The sequence below is a fragment of the Homarus americanus genome, unplaced genomic scaffold (genome assembly GCF_018991925.1).
Source record: "Homarus americanus isolate GMGI-L3 unplaced genomic scaffold, GMGI_Hamer_2.0 scaffold26351, whole genome shotgun sequence".
Classification (NCBI taxonomy): Eukaryota; Metazoa; Arthropoda; class Malacostraca; order Decapoda; family Nephropidae; genus Homarus; species Homarus americanus.
The window spans coordinates 2,502,072-2,522,271 of record NW_024724368.1 but is presented as its reverse complement, the minus strand read 5'-3'; the positions used below and the strand labels follow the sequence as shown (position 1 = coordinate 2,522,271).

At 45.5% G+C, this 20,200-nt stretch overlaps 1 protein-coding gene across 1 annotated transcript in view; it reads right to left on the bottom strand.

Annotated features, from left to right (window-relative positions):
* Window positions 1–19,940, bottom strand: part of LOC121864270 — an 81,292-nt gene extending 61,352 nt beyond the window's left edge. Inside the window, exons 1-2 of the mRNA XM_042363357.1 lie at window positions 19,713–19,940; window positions 17,511–17,681 (exon numbers count right to left, since the gene is read on the bottom strand). Of these exons, the coding sequence (XP_042219291.1) occupies window positions 17,511–17,681; window positions 19,713–19,940 (399 nt within the window). The remainder of the gene's footprint in view (window positions 1–17,510; window positions 17,682–19,712) is intronic.
* Window positions 19,941–20,200: the final 260 nt, after the last annotated feature.

Below are 20,200 nucleotides of genomic sequence, written 5' to 3'. Positions count from 1 at the left end.
TAACTACGGACACCACAGCAACATACGGACGCTACATACACAAACCACAGCAACATATGGACTACCACCAGTAAACTATGACAAACCACACACACAAGAATGACACATGGAGCAAGACAGAGACGTGCTATCCTAAAGTGCTTGCTGGCTTAATACCACAACACACCCCTCCCGTACCACATCTCCAGGGGATCTGTAAACACACATCTCTCGGTAATCCTCAATGGCCTAGCTGAAGATTGATGTCATATACCCCTGATACATCCCAAGCTAAGGTTAGTTAAAGGTGTGGTACAATCCTGACGTGACACATCCCTCTCCAAGGCTATAGTTAAAGGTGTGGCATAATCCTGACACATCCCTCTCCAAGGCTATAGTTAAAGGTGTGGCATAATCCTGACACATCCCTCTCCAAGGCTATAGTTAAAGGTGTGGCATAATCCTGACACATCCCACTCCAAGGCTATAGTTAAAGGTGTGGCATAATCCTGACACATCCCTCTCCAAGGCTATAGTTAAAGGTGTGGCATAATCCTGACACATCCCTCTCCAAGGCTATAGTTAAAGGTGTGGCATAATCCTGACACATCCTCTCCAAGGCTATAGTTAAAGGTGTGGCATAATCCTGACACATCCTCTCCAAGGCTATAGTTAAAGGTGTGGCATAATCCTGACACATCCTCTCTCCAAGGCTATAGTTAAAGGTGTGGCATAATCCTGACACATCCTCTCCAAGGCTATAGTTAAAGGTGTGGCATAATCCTGACACATCTCTCAAGGCTAAGTAAGGTGTGGCATAATCCTGCACATCCCTCTCCAACTATAGTTAAGGTGTGGCATAATCCTGACATCCCACTCTAAGGTTATAGTTAAGGTGTGGCATCATCTGACACATCCCACTCTAAAGCTATAGTTAAAGGTGTGGCATAATCTGCACATCCTCTCAAGGCTATAGTTAAGGTGTGGCATAATCTGCACATCCTCTCCAGGCTATAGTTAAAGGTGTGGCATAATCTGACACATCCCCTCCAAGGCTATAGTTAAAAGGTGTGGCATAATCCTGACACATCACTCTAAGGCTATAGTTAAAAGGTGTGGCATCATCCTGACACATCCCACTCTAGGCTATAGTTAAGGTGTGGCATAATCCTGACACATCCCTCTCCAGGCTATAGTTAAGGTGTGGCCATCCTGACACATCCCTCTCCAAGGCTATAGTTAAGGTGTGGCATAATCCTGACATCCCTCTCAAGCTATAGTTAAAGGTGTGGCATAATCCTGACACATCCTCTCCAAGGCTATAGTTAAAGGTGTGGCATAATCCTGACACATCCTCTCAAGGCTATAGTTAAGGTGTGGCATAATCCTGACACATCCCTCTCAAGGCTATAGTTAAAGGTGTGGCATAATCTGACACATCCCTCTCCAAGGCTATAGTTAAGGTGTCATAATCTGACACATCCCTCTCCAAGGCTATAGTTAAAGGTGTGGCATAATCCTGACACATCCCTCTCAAGGCTATAGTTAAAGGTGTGGCATAATCCTGACATCCTCTCCAAGGCTATAGTTAAAGGTGTGGCATAATCCTGACACATCCCTCTCCAAGGCTATAGTTAAAGGTGTGGCATAATCCTGACACATCCCTCTCCAAGGCTATAGTTAAAGGTGTGGCATAATCCTGACACATCCCTCTCCAAGGCTATAGTTAAAGGTGTGGCATAATCCTGACACATCCCTCTCCAAGGCTATAGTTAAAGGTGTGGCATAATCCTGACACATCCCTCTCCAAGGCTATAGTTAAAGGTGTGGCATAATCCTGACACATCCTTTACCACACTCTTTACTTCTTCTCAGGTGATCTGTCGCCACCAGGTGAGAGCAGACGTGACCACTCAATATGCCAAGGGAGATTTACTGAAGGGATTAGTGCTGAAATATCTCCCTGAAAGACTGAAGGAGGTGATGGTGACCTCGTGTGTGTGTGCTGACCTCCACCTGAGTGTAAACAAATATAAACTTTATAATAAATATCTGGTACCTAAAAGAGTGAACGTAAGATCCTTTTAACTACCAAAATAGTGAACGTATTTACTTAAAAGTCAAATGTCTCAAGAAGTGCAATTATGATGCCCTGTGAACCCGAACCCAGCCACTGTGAACCCGAACCCAGCCACAGTGAATCCGAATCCAGCCACTGTGAACCCGAACCCAGCCACTGTGAACCCGAACCCAGCCACTGTGAATCCGAATCCAGCCACTGTGAACCCGGACCCACTGTGCTTGGCTATACGCACGACACTCCTTCACCTAGCACCCACAACACGCACCACACGCACACTAGTAACCTGAATGTCCAGTCTAGTCGTTGCCTGCCCCTGTACTGGAGGTCCCGCACATGCCCTTCAACACGTGCCCAGTGATACGAGGAATAGGTAAGCAATAAGAGTAAAAAAATGGTATATGAATGTACTAGTCTCTCTCTCTCTCTCTCTCTCTCTCTCTCTCAAGGGTTCAAATGTGGAAAGATTCTATCTCCCAAAGGTTCAAGGATGACATAAGTGTGTGTGTGTGTGTGTGTGTGTGTTGGGACATACACACATAATCTCCCCAATCCTGGTAAATACTGTACTGTAAACCATGTAGTTAGCAGGTCACCTTTAAGACTCACACATGGGATGATACTCAGTGATTTCTACCCCCTTTAAACACATCATTATTATATATACTTCCTCCACTCACCCACCACTATTCACCCACCCCACCTATTAACACACACACACCCACACATTACACACACACACCCACCCACACACACACACACACACACACACACACACTCATTATTTGGGTGTGTAAAAATTTTTACAGTGAAAAGAAATCCAAACATGTCAGCTTAATGATGTTAAAATTGTAGCTGGGCTTTCAAGTCTATCTCCCCCCCCCTCCCTCAGGACGGACAGGACGTTGCACAATACTCCTCACCAATCTCACTTTCTACACCTCCCCTCCTGGTTATTCTCCCCACCTGGCAATGTGAAGAGGGGGAAGAAGAGAGGAAGGGGGGAGTGGAGGAGGGAGGGAGGTAGCTAGGGGGAAGAAGAGAAGGTGGTCAGAGGTATAGACAGACTGGAGAAAGGAAGGAGGAGGAGGAGGAAGAGGGAGTATGCACACCTGGGAATGAGGGACGGGGAGGAGGAGGAAGATCCGGTGATGGGAGCCGGAGCGTCAGGCAGGCTAGCTGGGTAGGTAGGTAGGCAGGTGGGTGGGTAAGTGGGGTGGGTAGGTAGGTAGGTAGGTAGGTAGGTAGGTAGGTGGGTGGGTAGGTAGGCAGGTGGGTAGGTAGGTGGGTGGGTAGGTGGGTGGGTGGGTAGGTAGGTAGGTAGGTGGGATCGCTTACATCAACAAAGTTACCCCTCTCCTCACTGCCTCAACCGTCCAGACAGATAGAACCAGTTTATACGTTCGTCCCAGGTGTGTGTGTGTGTGTGTGTGTGTGCGTGCGTGCGTGTGTGTGTGAGACAGAAGATTATATATGACAGAAGATGATAATGTGTTAAGTGACTAGTATGAGATATCAACGTTGACAGGAGAGTTTAGCATAAGTTGTAAATATGTCGAGTACGAGTAAATATGTCGAGTACGAGTCAGACCCAGGGTGAGGGGTGGGGAGAATTGGGGGTGTGTGGGGGGAAGGTGGGGGGTGAGTGGGGGGGAAAGGTGGGGGGGTGTGTGGGGAAGGTGGGGGATGTGTGGAGAGAAGGTGGGGGGTGTGTGGTGGGAAGGTGGGGGGTGTGTGGTGGGGAAGGAGTGGGGGGTGTGTGGTGGGGGAAGGTGGGGGGGGTGTGTGGTGGGGAGGTGGGGGGGTGTGTGGTGGGGAAGGTGGGGGTGTGTGTGGGGAAGGGTGGGGGGTGTGTGTGGGGAAGGTGGGGGTGTGTGTGGGGAAGGTGGGGGGGTGTGTGCCCAGGAAGGTGTGAGGGGGTGTGTGTGAGGGAAGGGTGGGGGGGTGTGTGTGTGGGGAAGGTGAGGGGGGGTGTGTGTGGGGAAGGTGAGGGGTGTGTGTGGGAAGGTGGGGATGTGGAGAAAGGTAGGGGGTGTGTGGTGGGGAGAGGTGGGGGTGTGTGGTGGGGGAAGGTGGGGGTGTGTGGTGGGGAAGGTGGGGGGTGTGTGTGGTGGGGAGGTGGGGGGGTGTGTGGTGGGGAAGGTGGGGGGGGGTGTGTGTGGGGAAGGTGAGGGGTGTTAAGGGAAGGTGAGGGGTGTGTGTGGGGAAGGTGAGGGGGTGTGTGAGGGAAGGTGGGGGGGGGTGTGTGTGGGGAAGGTGGGGGGGTGTGTGTGGGGGGAAGGTGAGGGGGTGTGTGTGGGGGAAGGTGAGGGGTGTGTGTGGGGAAGGGTGGGGGGAACTGTGGGGAAGGTGTGTGGGGTGTGGTAGAGGAGAGAAACGAAAGGTAACCAGGAGGAAAAGGTGTGTGTTGAGCGTGATTAAGGAGGTCCAGGTAGAGAAAGTAAGGTGTGGGTGTGTGTGTGTGTGTTACTCTGTTTACCTGACGTTAATTTGTTTAGTTCCCTCTTGAAACTCTCCACAGACCCTCCCCCCACCCTCCCTAACGACGTCTTTCTACTTCCTGGTAACAAGATGACAAGTATCGGGCCTCAAATGTTAGTAAATAATGTTTCTTTTGATTATTTACATACAGAACATTCCTCCATCTTGGTAAATCGGTGCATCTCAAGAGGGTAATGTTGTGAGGATATTGATAAGGGAGTGAGGTGGTAGTCAGAAGTGGTGATGGGGAATGGAGGAGGGATCAGTGAGGGTGATGGAAATTGAGGGTGATGGGTGGTATTAGGAGGGAGGATTCAGTGAGGTGTTGGGAGTGGGGGTGATGGGGGTGAGGGAGTGAGGTGATGGGGAGTGAGGAGGGATCAAGAGTGAGGGGTGATGGGAGTGAGGGTGATGGGGGGTGAGGGGTGTTAGAGGTAGGAGGAGGGGATCCGAGTGTGAGGGGTGATGGAAGGGGGTGATGGAGGAGTGAGGGGTGGTGATCAGAGTGTGAGGGGAGGGTAGGAGGATCCAGTGATGGGTGGAGAGTGAGGAGGAAAGTGTGAGAAGGAAGAGGAAAGGTGGTTGATAGGGAGAGAGAGTGTGTGATTAAGGACTGACGGTCGAGATTGCTTCAAATTGGGTGTGAGGCGCCTGCTCTGCCCTTGTAAACCAGTCTCAGCCACCCGTGGTGAGGAGTGGGAGAAGGGGAGTGGGGGAGAAGAGGAGAGGGAGAAAGAGGAGGGATGAGGAGAGGGGGGGTGTGGTGGGGGTGTGTGGGGGTGAGAGGAGAGAGGATAGTTAAGGGGAGTAGGGGTGCGTGGGATAAGGAGGGAGGTGAGGGAGGGAGAATGTCAGGAGGGAAAGATTAGAATAAAAGGATGGGAGGAGGGAGGGAGGGAGGCGTGGTCAATAACTGGATCATGGGAAGGAGGGAACTAGAGGAAGGGTGTCAGGGGAGGCAGGAGGAGAGCTAGTGAGTAAAGAGGGTGTGATGAGGGGGAGGGGTGGGGGTGTGTGAGGCGACAGTGAGTGTGCGGAGAAGTATGAGGGACCAGACTAACAGTGCCTTAAGACTGCAGTGCACCACAATCAATGAGGGAGGTACTGCAACCCTGGCTCTTATTCCTCATTCTGGCATCGTCCTCCCATAGTGCCAACATCCCTATCTCCCCTTAGTGCCAACACCCATTTCTCCCCTTAGTGCCAACGCCCATATCTCCCTTGGGCACTTAACGCCCTGCTCTCCCCTTAGTGCCCTTTATATCTCCCCTTAGTGCCAACACCCATATCTCCCCTTAGTGTAACACCCATATCTCCTTAGTGCCAACACCCATATCTCCCCTTAGTGCCAACACCCATATCTCCCTTAGTGCCAACTTTACCATCTGCCCCTTAGTACCCAGCACCCCAGCTATGTCCCCCATAGTGCCAACACCCATATCTACCATAAGTGCCAACACCCATATCTCCCTTTAGTGCCCAACACATATCTTCCTTAGTGCCAACACCCATATCTCCCTTAGTGCCAACACCATATTTCCCCTAGTGCCAACACCCATATTTCCCCTTAGTGCTGCCCCGTACCTCCCCTTAATTGTAACACCATGCCCTCCTCATAGTACTGCCAACACCCGTGCCTCCCCTTAGTGCCAGCACCATACCTCCCTTAGTGCTGCTGCCTCCCATCCCTCAAGCAGACAGTGACCAAAAGTTTCTAAAAGTCCTTCGTTCAGCAATTACTGACTTCAAACTTAATCCGACCCTCATTACAGCCAATCAAATATGCTTAGGCCTACCTGACTTCTTGAGGTCAGGATAAGATTCAGTGATAAGAAAGCCTAACTGAGCCTATCTTGAAGGTCGTAAATCATATTAACTGATCACTTTCAACACCTCCCTCCCCAGAGAACCATCACCCTATCACAAAACACTTTCTATCCCTCTGTATACACATCCCAATTACCTATATAATATCAAAATCATTATGTCTAATTATATATATATATCAATATAGATGAAGAATTAAGCATAACACACAAGTAAAGTTCGTGTAGTGACAGTAACGTAAAAATGGTGCCTTAACTAAGAGATGATTGCTGTGTATCTTAACATCACAATCATCTCGACTACAAAATATAAACAAAATCAAGTTAATGTTTACTAAAGGTAAATTCCTCTACAGCAGATCGTTTCCATGACAACAGTTGCCTAATCAGATCAATGTTTTAAACCAAAATGTTGTTTTATTGGTGAAGGTGTACCTATAAAACCACGGCCACATGTCATTACGAAGGTCAGGAATAAACCCTTAAAACGGCCCCTATCCTCCCACCTACATCCAGTATCACTATCCTATTTCAGTGAGGGATGTGACACCGAGCCCCGACCCCCACAATACTCTATTGTCGCTCCTGTGATTAGCCGGATATCAACCTGTTAGCCCGGGGTCCAACATTGTGAGGCTCGCTGGCTGTCTGTCGGCTCTACCTGACAGCTGTGGCTATGACCTTGGGCATGTTTTATAGGTAGGTAACATATCAACATTACAAACAATACTCAATGCCCAAGTCCTGTTGAATTGTTAAATATATACACACACACACGTACACACACACACACACGTACACAGACACCAAATACTTCTAACCACTTGTTATTATCCAAAATGCAACACTCAAACCCTCCTGAACTATTCCCGCTAAAATTGCCCCATCTCTCTCTTTCTCACTAAACACACAGACAAAACAAATACAGCCACAGAGAAAAACAAACAACACACACACACACACACACACACCAGGACCTTTACCAACACAGTTTGTGATGTCATAGTGCAACACCCACACGGTAACACAACTACTACTGCAAGCACAACACCCAGTCACCCCCACCACCTCCTCCCACACTGTAGGTCTCACTAATAAACAAACATGGGGGATGCATATACAGGTAACATATGTCTGGGATACTAAATCATAAAATGCCTCAGCTGCCAACTCCCCCATGGCTAAAAACCTTGCAGTCTTTTCCCTTTGTTTTCACCACAGATTTTCATTCGACCAATATTGTTTGTTTTTCTTAATCTTAAAAAAAAAAATTCTTTGATCATATAATCCAAAAAATATTTTACTTTGATAAGATTGTTTCCTTTCACCACACATTCTCTTTAATCATTAATTTTGTATTTTTTCTCCGATTATAATTATTACAAGAAAATTGATCACAGACTTTCTCTTAGCAATTACAATATTTCTGCCCAACTAATATTTTGTCTATGACCATAATAAGTCTCTTTAAACTATACATTTCCTTCTTTTACCATAAATAAATCTTCCTTATATATTGTTTCATCAAAATAAACTGTTTCTAGCATAAAACTGTTTGTTGTCTGTTACTAATTGTATAAACACTATAATTAACGTAAATTAAGCATCAATAAACCAGACTCAACAAACTTTTAAGTCACAATCACTCACTTAAGACCTAAGACTCTCGAACTGCTGGAACGAGTCTCTGAACTGCTGGAACGAGTCTTTGAACTGCCGGAACGAGTCTCTGAACTGCCGGAACGAGTCTCTGAACTGCCGGAACGAGTCTCTGAACTGCCGGAACGAGTCTCTGAACTGCTGGAACGAGTTTCTGAACTGCTGGAACGAGTCTCCGAACTGCTGGAACGAGTCTCCGAACTGCTGGAACGAGTCTCCGAACTGCTGGAACGAATGTACAGGAACTTCGGCCCGTGACTGTACGTGTATGAACTAGTAACACAAGCGATAACAATAACGACAAAACTACTCTCAAGAACTACCGCTTCTAACCCTTAACGACCATCACTAACTACCACCACAAGGGTTCATGTAAAATCAAAACAATAATAAGAAAATATGAAAAACTATGATTTAATAACATAATAACAGTAAATAGTTTTCTTTTTAAATACTGCAATGAAAATAATACTTGCAATATCGATATCCATAGTTATAATAAATCAAAATAGATACAAGAATAAACCCAAATCAAGAATAACATAGAAAAAATAATAATAACAAAAATAGAAAACTCAGCCTCGTCTCCAACTGTCTAGTCCCCCCACACTACTAATGACTCAACGAGCATGATCAAACTACACTCCCATGGCCACACCCTGCTTGTTCACACTGGTTAACTTCTTCCATTGTGTTTATATCTAGCGTTCACTCTATTGCAATCGACAAAGGTTCACTGGCTATTCACCAGGCGTTCTTAATCCCCGCACCGTTCTCTCAATGCGTTCAATCAAGCGTCGTTTCCTCTGCAACGTTCTCTCCCTTGAAATTCTTTAACACGCATAAACTCCCGTTTTTCACCACTCAGCGTTCACTTTGGCGTTCAATATCCAGCGTTCTTCATCGAGCGTTCACACCCTATGCTACGTGACTCACCAGATGATGCCATCACTTAGTAACACAAGACAACTGTACTGATTATGGGAGGAGGGGGTGGGGTGGTTAGTGAGGGGGACGGTGTGTTTAATGAGGGGGTGGGATGGTTAGAGAGGGGGAGGTGGGTGGGTGGTAGTGTGTGAGGAAGAGAATTAAGGGGAATTATGGAAGGGGTGGGGGGGGATAGTATGGGAGGGGGGGAGGCAGTATAGAGGCAATCAGTATATATTAAAGGAAGGAATGTGGAGGGGATATACTGTATTTATTGGTAGGGAATTCAATATGGAATAGATAGCAAGGGAGGGAATATGGAAAGGGGGGGGTAACAAGGAAAGGAATATGGCAGGAGTAAGCAAGGGATGGAACAGAGGAGGGAACCAAAGAGGAACAAGGAGTAGAGTGATTCACCGAGGGAGTTAAAAAGGTTGGTAGTACATGGACATTGTAGAAGAGTAAGGGGGAGAGGAGAGGGAAAGACAAGGAACCGTAAAAAGAGAAAGGGAGAACTGAAGGGGGTGAGTGGGAAGGGAGTGGGAGGGAGGGAAGGTGAGTGGTCCGTGGAAGGGTGGGAATGGTTTGAGGAGAGGATGAATAGGGGAGGTTGAGGGCGAGTGGAAAAATGCAGAGATGGAGTATGGAAAGTGAGGACGTAGGAAGGGGGCGGGAAGAGAGGGTGGAGAGGGAGAAGAGGAACGAGGGAGAGGAGGAAGGGGAGGGAGAAGAGGAACGAGGGAAAGGAGGAAGGGGAGGAACAATAAGACAAATTTTCACCCAGCTACAATTGCTCTCTCACACCACAAGCAAAAATAAATTAAAAAGTAAAATAAATAAAAGTCGACCAACTGGGCTATTGTTCACATGAAATTTTTAAAAACTTAAGGTGTATTTAAAGCATTTCAATACGTCCTCTAAATGACTTAGTGGTATTTTTAAGGATATTTAATCCTTCTTAAAATCCACTTATATTTTTGCTATACAATTTGTTTACTCAATTCTTTAATCTATATTTCTAAAAGCATCAAGATTTGGCTTTCCGGGGCAATAAAGACTCGATCCACATTCCATATAATTTGAATATTAATTTCCAGATGAAATAACATCAACGAAGATGAGAAATTACATCCTTTGAAGAAATAAAACATTTATTATCAAACATACCGGTACGCTGGTGAGGTGTTCGTAAATGCAATACTCCATCCATGCCTTAAACAACACGCCATTTGACATCTGTGTAAACAATCATCTCTAAATGTAACCATATGTGTGTGTGTGTTGGTGCTTGTGGGTGAACACACACACAAACACTAGGCTATATTTAAACCCAGATGTATGATTGCTTACACAGATGTTGTCAACAGTTTCTGCACACGACATAATGCAATGCACTTAGCGCCACTCAAACTAAATGTCTCAGCCTGGCCACGTCTTTTGACAAAGTATTGAATATCCACTTCAGACACACATGACTTGGGCAGAAATCAGTTTCAGTTAAATTAAAGCAAGGCGTAAACTATAACACGACACTGAATCCAATTACTCTTGAAATAACGACCGCAGAGGTGGGATGAAACAATCTTCCTCCGGCTACCCAACTCGCGCCTACCACACACAATCGTCTTTATTGCAGTTTAGTATTCAATGAATTTCTAATGGTAATGTTGGCTCCGTCCCCCAAGTTGTCTACCAGGCGGCTGTACTCGCACTACCTCACCGTAATGTGCTGAGGCTGGCCAAGCAGGATTCCCATGGCCGTGTTTTCCCTCGGTAAGCAGCCTGCTGCTGCTGGGAAAGTAGCGCGCTGTTCCGCACGTGCTGTCTCCACGCCGCCTTACCTATCTACACATTCCTCACACTCACTACAGTTTTCTTAACCCAAAGATCATCATCAAGACAGTCTCCACACTGTCTAGCTGTTGCGTTTCTTCCAAACAATAGATGGTGGACCGCATGTTTCATATTTCCTTAACCGACATATGTTGGCGCCCTCCCGTGTTTTCCTCCATCAGAGCTGGCCGGGGTGTAGATAGTGTTGTGATGCGCATAGGGTACACAGTTTACACTGGTATGTCATCACGGGGACCTCCTCAACAGCGGTGTGGCCCACTGCACTAACAAACACACCTATCTATCGCCAACACTGATCACTACCCCCAACACACCTTTCCCACCCATTCGAGGAACACACTCTTTGGTCGTTTGTATCTTACACCGTGGAATATGAACACGTGTTATTTAAAATACATATTCACTATTTTGTTCCATGGAAATATCAAAACATGGTGATAACGGCATTGCACATACACGAAGACACGGGTGCGGGGAGCACTCGCTCTGTGGTTGGGCTCAAACTGAGTGACCCGCGCGCGGCGCGCCGCTGGCTACAAACAAACCCGCACACATGTGCCGTCACAGCCTCGCTCAAAAGTTGCGCGTCCACGATTTCACAATTTTAATCTCACTATTCAACGTCATTAGACAAATTTATCATCGTTGCAACAATTGTTAAAAACATTTCAAATTTCACTATATTTATCTCTGAATTTTAATGTTAATGGCGGAAAAGACGAGTATAACAATGAAATACAGAAACTGGTAACTGAAAAAGAGTGCCAATGATGAACAAACGCGCGGCACATAGAAAGCCGAGTCGGTGTTCAGGTAGATTAGAGTGTTGACTCCAGGAGTAGTGTGATAGTCAGGATGGTTGTTGTTGTTATAACTAGGTTTTTCAGCAACTTAGATCTGTAAGCGCTAAAGGTTAGTAATACACAAGTTCAACAAGGACAAAATTATGAGATAGAATTATGTTTACGGGATTGAACAAATACTAAGAATACCACATATGAGGGTTGAACAGCGAACACACCGGATAACGTCTGCCCTGGGCGCCAAGTGACGTGTCTGGGTCAGAGGGATCGTGTTGCCTGCTGGCCAGGACACACTGCTGTATACCACAGCTTATAGCTTGGTGCTGGTACTGATAATCAGGATAGTGTAGGTATGTCTTGCTGCCTCACTGACATTATAACATTCTTCATACAGCTATATGTCGGGTATATTATTATTAAAACCTATCACCGTATATGTAATGGTAGATATTTTTGTAGAGTTGGTGATGAGCCATACATGTTATTGATAAATAGGCCACGATAATACTAGGCGTATACAGAATCCTAAACAAGCAGCCACACGGAGTTTATCCTTGTTAGTCTGTATGGAGAAAATTTCCCTGTAAGTTCAGCATAGCTCTCCGTAACAGAACATTATCACCATTACATAACACAAAGGAAACTAAAAGACAAATAAACGAAACGGAGCAGGAAACCCAACTTCCGTTTCCAGGACGCGGGGGACAACGTTCATCCTCACACACTAATAACGTTCGCTGGCAAGGCTTTTTTTTTTTACGTGTCACAATATATTACCTAAAAGCTATTATATTTAAGCGATATCAAAATTTTACCAAATTATGTTAAGCCTCAGAAAATCTCGCTAAAGGTTTCTTATAGAACAAAATATTTCAATCTTAATTTCGACTGGAAAAAACTTGATGTAATTTCACTGGGCGGACAACCTCTCTCTCATTTAAACCTAAAGTACACGCAAAAAACGTATACAAACAAACATACACACACATACACAGTACACATACACGCACACAGTCATCCCCCACACACACACACACAAGCTCCGTCAAAGTATCAAAGCAAATGATAAAAACTGGAGAGACGACGCCTAGAACAAAGGGGAAGAGGGACTACAGACCACAAGAGGCGGAGAAGCCTGAGAGACGTAATTCACATCTCTAAGGTGATGTGGTGTTAGGAGACGGTAGTGGTGGTGGTAGGAGACGGTAGTGGTGGTATAGGAGACGGTAGCGGTGGTATAGGAGACGGTAGTGGTGGTGTTAGGAGACGGTAGTGGTGGTGGTAGGAGACAGTAGTAGGGGAGACAGTAATGGTGGCGGTATGAGACGGTAGTGGAGGTGGTATAGGAGACAGTAGTGGTGGTAGGAGACGGTAGTGGTGGTGGTAGGAGACGGTAGTGGTGGTGGTAGGGAGACAGTAGTAGTGGGAGACAGTAATGGTGGCGGTATGGGACGATAGTGGAGGTGGTATAGGAGACGGTAGTAGTGGTGGTAGGAACAGTAATGTGGCGAGTATGGAGACGGTAGTAGTGGTGGTAGGAGACCGTAATGGTGGCGGTATGGAGACAGTAGTGGGGGTGGTAGGAGACGAGTAGGTAGTGGTGGTAGGAGAGCAGTAATGGTGGCGGTATGAGACGGTAGTGGTGGTGGTAGGAGACGGTAGTAGTGGTGGTAGGGAGACAGTAATGGTGGCGGTATGAGACGGTAGTGGGGTGGTATAGGAGACAGTAATGGTGGTGGTATAGGAGACGGTAGTAGTGGTGGTAGGAGACCATGTGGTGGCGGTATGAGACGGTAGTGGAGGGTGGTATAGGGACAGTAATGGTGGCGGTATAGGAGACAGTAGTAGTGGTAGTAGGAACAGTAATGGTGGCGGTATGAGACGGTAGTAGTGGTGGTAGGAGACCGTAATGGTGGCGGTATGGAGACGGTAGTAGTGGTGGTAGGAGGCAGTAATGGTGGCGGTATGAGACGGTAGTAGGTGGTATAGGAGACAGTAATGGTGGTGGTATAGGAGACGGTAGTAGTGGTAGTAGGAGACCGTAATGGTGGCGGTATGGAGACAGTAGTGGTGGTGGTAGGAGACAGTAATGGTGGCGGTATGAGACGGTAGTAGTGGTGGTAGGAGACAGTAATGGTGGCGTATGAGACGGTAGTGGAGGTGGTATAGGAGACAGTAATGGTGGTGGTATAGGAGACGGTAGTAGTGGTAGTAGGGGCAATAATGGTGGCGGTATGAGACGGTAGTGGAGGTATAGGAGACGGATGTAGTGGTGGTATAGGAGACGGTAGTGGTGGTATAGGAGACAGTAGTGGTGGTGGTATAGGAGACGGTAGTGGTGGTGGTATAGGAGACAGTAGCTGGTGGTGGTATAGGAGACAGTAGCGGTGGTGGTATAGGAGACGGTGGTGGTGGTATAGGAGACGGTGGTGGTGGTATAGGAGACGGATGTGAGTGTGGTATAGGAGACGGTAGCGGTGGTGGTATAGGAGACAGTAGCGGTGGTGGTATAGGAGACAGTAGCGGTGGTGGTATAGGAGACAGTAGCGGTGGTGGTATAGGAGACAGTAGCGGTGGTGGTATAGGAACGGTAGCGGTGGTGGTAAGGAGACAGAGCAGTGGGTGGTATAGAGACGGTAGTGGTGGTAAAGGAGACAGTGTGGTGGTGGTATAGGAGACGGTAGTGGTGGTATAGGAACAGTAGTGGTGGTATAGGAGACAGTAGTAGTTGGTATAGGAGACAGTAGTGGTGGTATAGGAGACAGTAGTGGTGGTATAGGAGACGGTAGTGTGGTGGTATAGGAGACGGTAGTGGTGGTATAGGAGACGGTAGTGATGGTGGTATAGGAGACGGTGATGGTGGTATAGGGGAGTGTGGTAGTGGTGGTGGTAGGAGACGGTAGTGGTGGTGGTGGTATAGGAGACGGTAGTGGTGGTGGTATAGGAGACGGTAGTGGTGGTGGTATAGGAGACGGTAGTGGTGGTGGTATAGGAGACAGTGGTGGTATAGGAGACAGTAGTAGTGGTGGTATATAGGAGACGGTAGTAGGTATAGGAGACGGTAGTGGTGGTATAGGAGACGGTAGTGGTGGTATAGGAGACGGTAGTGGTGGTATAGGAGACGGTAGTGGTATCGGAGACGGTAGCGATGGTGGTACGGAGACGGTAGTGATGGTGGTATAAGGAGACAGTAGCGGTGGTGGTATAGGAGACGGTAGTGGTGGTGTTGGAGACGGTAGCGATGGTGGTATCGGAGACGGTAGTGATGGTGGTATAGGAGACAGTAGCGGTGGTGGTATAGGAGACGGTAGTGGTGTTATCGGAGACGGTAGCGGTGGTGGTATCGGAGACGGTAGCGGTGTTGGTATAGGGAGACAGTAGTGGTGGTATAGGAGACGGTAGTGGTGGTGGTAGTATGAGACGGTAGTGGTGGTGGTGGTATAGGAGACGGTAGTGGTGGTGGTGGTATAGGAGACGGTATTGGTGGTGGTATAGAGACAGTAGTGGTGGTGGTATAGGAGACGGTAGTGGTGGTATAGGAGACGGTAGTGGTGGTATAGGAGACGGTAGCGGATGGTGGTATAGGAGACGGATGTGGTGGTGGTATAGGAGACGGTGGTGGTGGTATAGAGACAGTAGTGGTGGTATAGGGAGCAGTAGTGGTGGTATAGGAGACGGATGTGGTGGTGGTATAGGAGACGGTAGTGGTGGTATAGGAGACGGTAGTGGTGGTATAGGAGACGGTAGTGGAAGTCGGGAGTGAGAGGAAGCAGATCCCACCTAAACTAACCAAACTTATTCTAAACAAAACCAGACCTCTCATAATATCAGAAAAAAAGACCTGGTGAAAGTTGTGCCCATGAACTATTTTCTGAGGACAGCAGCTGCACAAAGTCTAGGTTTAATAAGGTAACACACTACTCATCTTTCTCTAAACACCGCTCAAGTACACTAGCCATTAACAAAGTCCGCTTCACTCGCTCTCTAACACCACCCCCTAATAATACCTCCTCTGTGTACCTTCTTTATCTCTTAGGTTATATTTAGCACATGTCTGGTAACTACAAGATTCTCAGTAAGGTATATAGCGTAAGTTGAATCCTTTGTAACTATAACTGAGGATTTTCGATGGCGTCAGACTCGCTTTATAGAGGTAGGCTATACGGTGATGGAGAGATGGCGGCGTATGATCAAAATTATTATTATTATTATTATTATTATTATTATTATTATTATTATTATTATTATAAGAGGTTGAAGTTGCAGTTTAAGGGGAAAAATTATCGTACGAATAAAAAAAAATAGGAACGTGGCGCGGAGCTACTAGGCTATAATGTTGACACTAATTACTCCACCGTGGTTAAATTACCTATTAATGTATCATAACTAACACGTGCTTGGAAACAGGTGACAAGTGGTTTATTTATTTTGGGTTTATGTTAAGTCCTTTTCAGCGTTTTATTTACCAACGTACACTCTCGGCTCACTCGAAGCGACCGAAATTCAACTGGTTAAATCCTCTCTGGCAATTTCCCGCCAAACAAAATCCTATCATTATTAAATTGAACCAAATCCCACGTCTCAAGTTTCTTTGCGTCGCACTGCTCCATTATACCCTGTTCAGTCAGTTTAGGCGACGTTACGTGGGGTTTTGTCCAGCAATCGAATCATAATACCTACTGCAGCTGCGGTTACTCAAGGACCATAAAATGCTCTAAAAATACATACACACAAACCTTATGTATACCATGAATGAATGTATGTAAACCTAACATTAATCTAAAGTGGTAAACTACAGAAACTACACGTATACTAGATATGCATTATGTGGCATATATCTACATAAAAATACCAATACGTTCGATATATATGGCGTAATTGACGTATCCTACATAGTTCTGTAGTACGAGGCTTGTAAGATGTACAGGTACTACACGAGGCAGGAGGAGGAGGAGGATAAGTCCTCCACCGATCTGGTTCCCGTTGCTCGCTACATAAGCAACAGGTAAGTCTTTAATTACTTCAACAGGTAGGTCTTTAAGTATCACAATCTGAGGTTCTTCACTTAAGACAATTTAATTCATCTTAAAATTAACCACCGTAGTGCTAACCTAACTCGACCTGTCCTAACATAACCTAACTTAACCTATCCTTACGTCAACCTAACCTAACCTAGTCTATCCTAACCTAACGCAGCCTATAATCGTATCTAACCTAAGCTAATCTAACTAAACTATTCTAACGCTATCCTAACCTAACCTAAAATCCCCAGGTAACTTAAGGTGTTTAATTAAGTGAAATAAGCAAAGGGTGACTAATCTTCAGCTGATCCGAAGACGGTGACGTGTGCATCAAACATTATGGTGACGTCACTAGAAATAAACACTGGGAAGGAAACGTAAATAAACCACAAAATGGCATAAAACTTATAAATTACACGTCAGATAAACCGCAGGTAAACCACACAATCACGGTACTTACCTTAAGGAGATGTCGGTAAATATAAAACAAAAACCCTGAAAATAGCGTATATAAACCAATTGAAGATCTCCCATTAAGATAAAACAAACAAACTCTGAAAACACCGTATATAAACCAACAAACAAAGTTACTACAAGCCTTGGGGGAATCTTTTTAGCTTGTAATGACGATATACCAAAGTAAATACACTTTTACTACAGGTGTGTGTGTGTGTGTGTGTGTGTGTGTGTGTGAAAAATAAAACAGGTGTTATGGGGAGATATTTATAACTCTCCAATACCTGAATTTTTGGGGGTAAATATTGAAGTTCAGGAGTTGACACGACACTGGTTTTTAGGTCCACACACACACACACGTCTGAACCCCTGAAAATACCTCTTAAAGATTTATCTGCAGTGTACAGGGTGGTTGGGTACTCACCTCAAAGGATATCTCGTCGGAGGCCTGGGCGATGTAGCGCTTGACGACATAGGCAGCGGCGACGGCGGGGGTGTTGATATCCGAGTCATCGGTGACTATGAGGCGATGACCGCGATTGTCAAGCTCCAGCCAGTTGAGGACGGGCCCGCAGGTGATGAGCGGCCACCTCACTCAACCTGGCCACATACTCCCCCAACCAGCCCCCTGCAACAACAGCATTAGTAAACGGTGTAAATTATTGATTTTTCACTTACATAATTAACATACACAACATTTTTTCTAAGGCGAATAAGAGAGATGTGAACCCACCTCCTCCAATAATAAAAAAAATAATAATAATAATAATAATAATAATAATAACAATTTTACTTTATTTACTCAAGACTACATTATGGACCAACAGACAGTATAGTGACTTAGTTTTATACATTAATTACACCTTTAGATGAAATGACAGACAGACAGAGAGACATACACAACACCAACAGGTGTACAGAGGAGGTAATAGATCAACGTGGGCCAGAGACGGATACAACATGACCCCTGACCTTTGGTAAATGACTATAGGAAATAGAGGACAAGTTATGAAGAAATTATCCAAATCAACTGTTCAGATAAAACCACAATTTCGTCACACAGTACTTAATAATAAACCATGAACTATAGTGTTTTAATAATAATATAAACCAAACATTAAAACCAACTACATTAAAACCAATCAATAAATAAACCTACTTCTTCTAACTGTATATTGAATTCACTATACATGAACAGTTCTCTTTGTATTATGATGATTTAGCAAATACTTAAGAAACAATAATAGGAAAATCCATTAAAAGAATTAAGAGAAAAAATGGCAGTGTGTGTGTGTGTGTGTGTGTGCGTGTGCGTGTGCGTGTGCGTGTGCGTGTGTGTGTGTGTGTGTGTGTATATTTCCGCTCTGTTTTTCTCTCTCACACCTTTGACATATTTTCACTACACACGTATACTTTTTGTTGTGTGTTCTGACTCAGGTGTGCAGGACCGTCCGCCTCTCACCTGTATATCAATAACGAGGTAAAATATTTCCCAACTACAACGATGTATATATGTACAGTATATTTATCTATAACAATAATATTACCTAAGATAATCATTTATAGTAATGGAAGTTCAGAAACGAAAATTGGGTTATATATAAATTAAATCATAACTATATATTAGACCTGCCAACAAGGATAGTTAAAATAAATAAATAATAACAAAGATGGTGTTAAGCAGACTGACTCAGCCACGAGAGACACTGCCAACTTTAAAATAAACTCAGGGAACATTTTTTGTGTATTTCTTATTTCTGAGAAGCATTAACGACCAATATGCTTCTTACTATACAAAACAATTATATAAATAACTAACAACAATAACAATAAACACTTCAGTACCTTTTTAAATTATATCATAGAGAGAAATCACTTTGTTTTCTATGTCCAAACAGTAACATAATTATTCACCTTCTCCTCCGTCACCCCCTACCACAGCAGCTACCTGGCTCACCACCTCCTCCGTCACCCCCTACCACAGCAGCTACCTGGCTCACCACCTCCCACGCCACTCCCCCCACCCTCCCACAGCAGCTACCTGGCTCACTCACCCCCTCCCTCTTTAACTTCTTTGGCATGCAGGTCATATGAGGTCACTGAAGGTCACGCCGTTAATAATTTCGATGGAGGTCTTGGTTAGGTTAGGTTAGTAGGTGGTGACGATAGTGTTGTTAGCTTACTGTATTATTTTTATATGAAGGATCACCTGAAGATTAGACACCCTAACTTATTTCATCCTAATGTTAACTTAACCTAACCAATGTTAACTTAACCTAACCAATTTCAACCTAACCTAACCAATCCTCCAAGTAGTGTTAGTGAGGTTATCTTCAGGTGTAATAAGCTGGGGTGTGTAATCTTCAGGTGTAATAAGCTGGGATGTGTAAGCTTCAGGTGGAATAAGCTGGGATGTGTAATCTTCAAGTGATCTAATATGATGACTACAGTGAGGCTCAAGCAATGGTGTGAGGGTGTAGGTGTACTGTGAGGGTGTAGGTGTACTGTGAGGGTGTAGGTGTACTGTGAGGGTGTAGGTGTACTTAAAGTTATGAAGAAAAACAACACACACACACACACACAAACTAACAAAAGCAATATTTTACACGAGAACAAGACAACGTACACACTTAGCCTTCACCTTGTAACAGTGAAGGCGGTAGGAGGAAGATATTCGCTTCATGGGCGCGACGTAGGCGGGGTTGGGAGTCCAGTTACAATCCTCTTCGAAACCCACATTTACGCCCACACCCACACCCACTTCCACACCAGTCTCTATGTGGGGGTTGTACCTGCTGGATGAGTGTGTGTGGGCGTGGGTGGGCGAGGAGGCACAAGACCAGGTGTTAGGCATGACGGAGGTGCACAATCCCTGTTCACCACTTTACTGTCACAATCACCACAACTAACAGGAGAGTGTGAGTGTGGTGGTAAGGTGACTGACAGACAGACAGACAGACAGACAAACACAGGGGGTGGAGGTCCTTAGAGGGTGGTCAATACACAGGTGGCACGGCTTCCCTCACAACACTGGTTCTCATGACGGTGCCCCTTCGTCAGTAGCGTGTCCAGCACCCTCCACACACACGCAGTAGAGGTCCTTCAACGTCACAG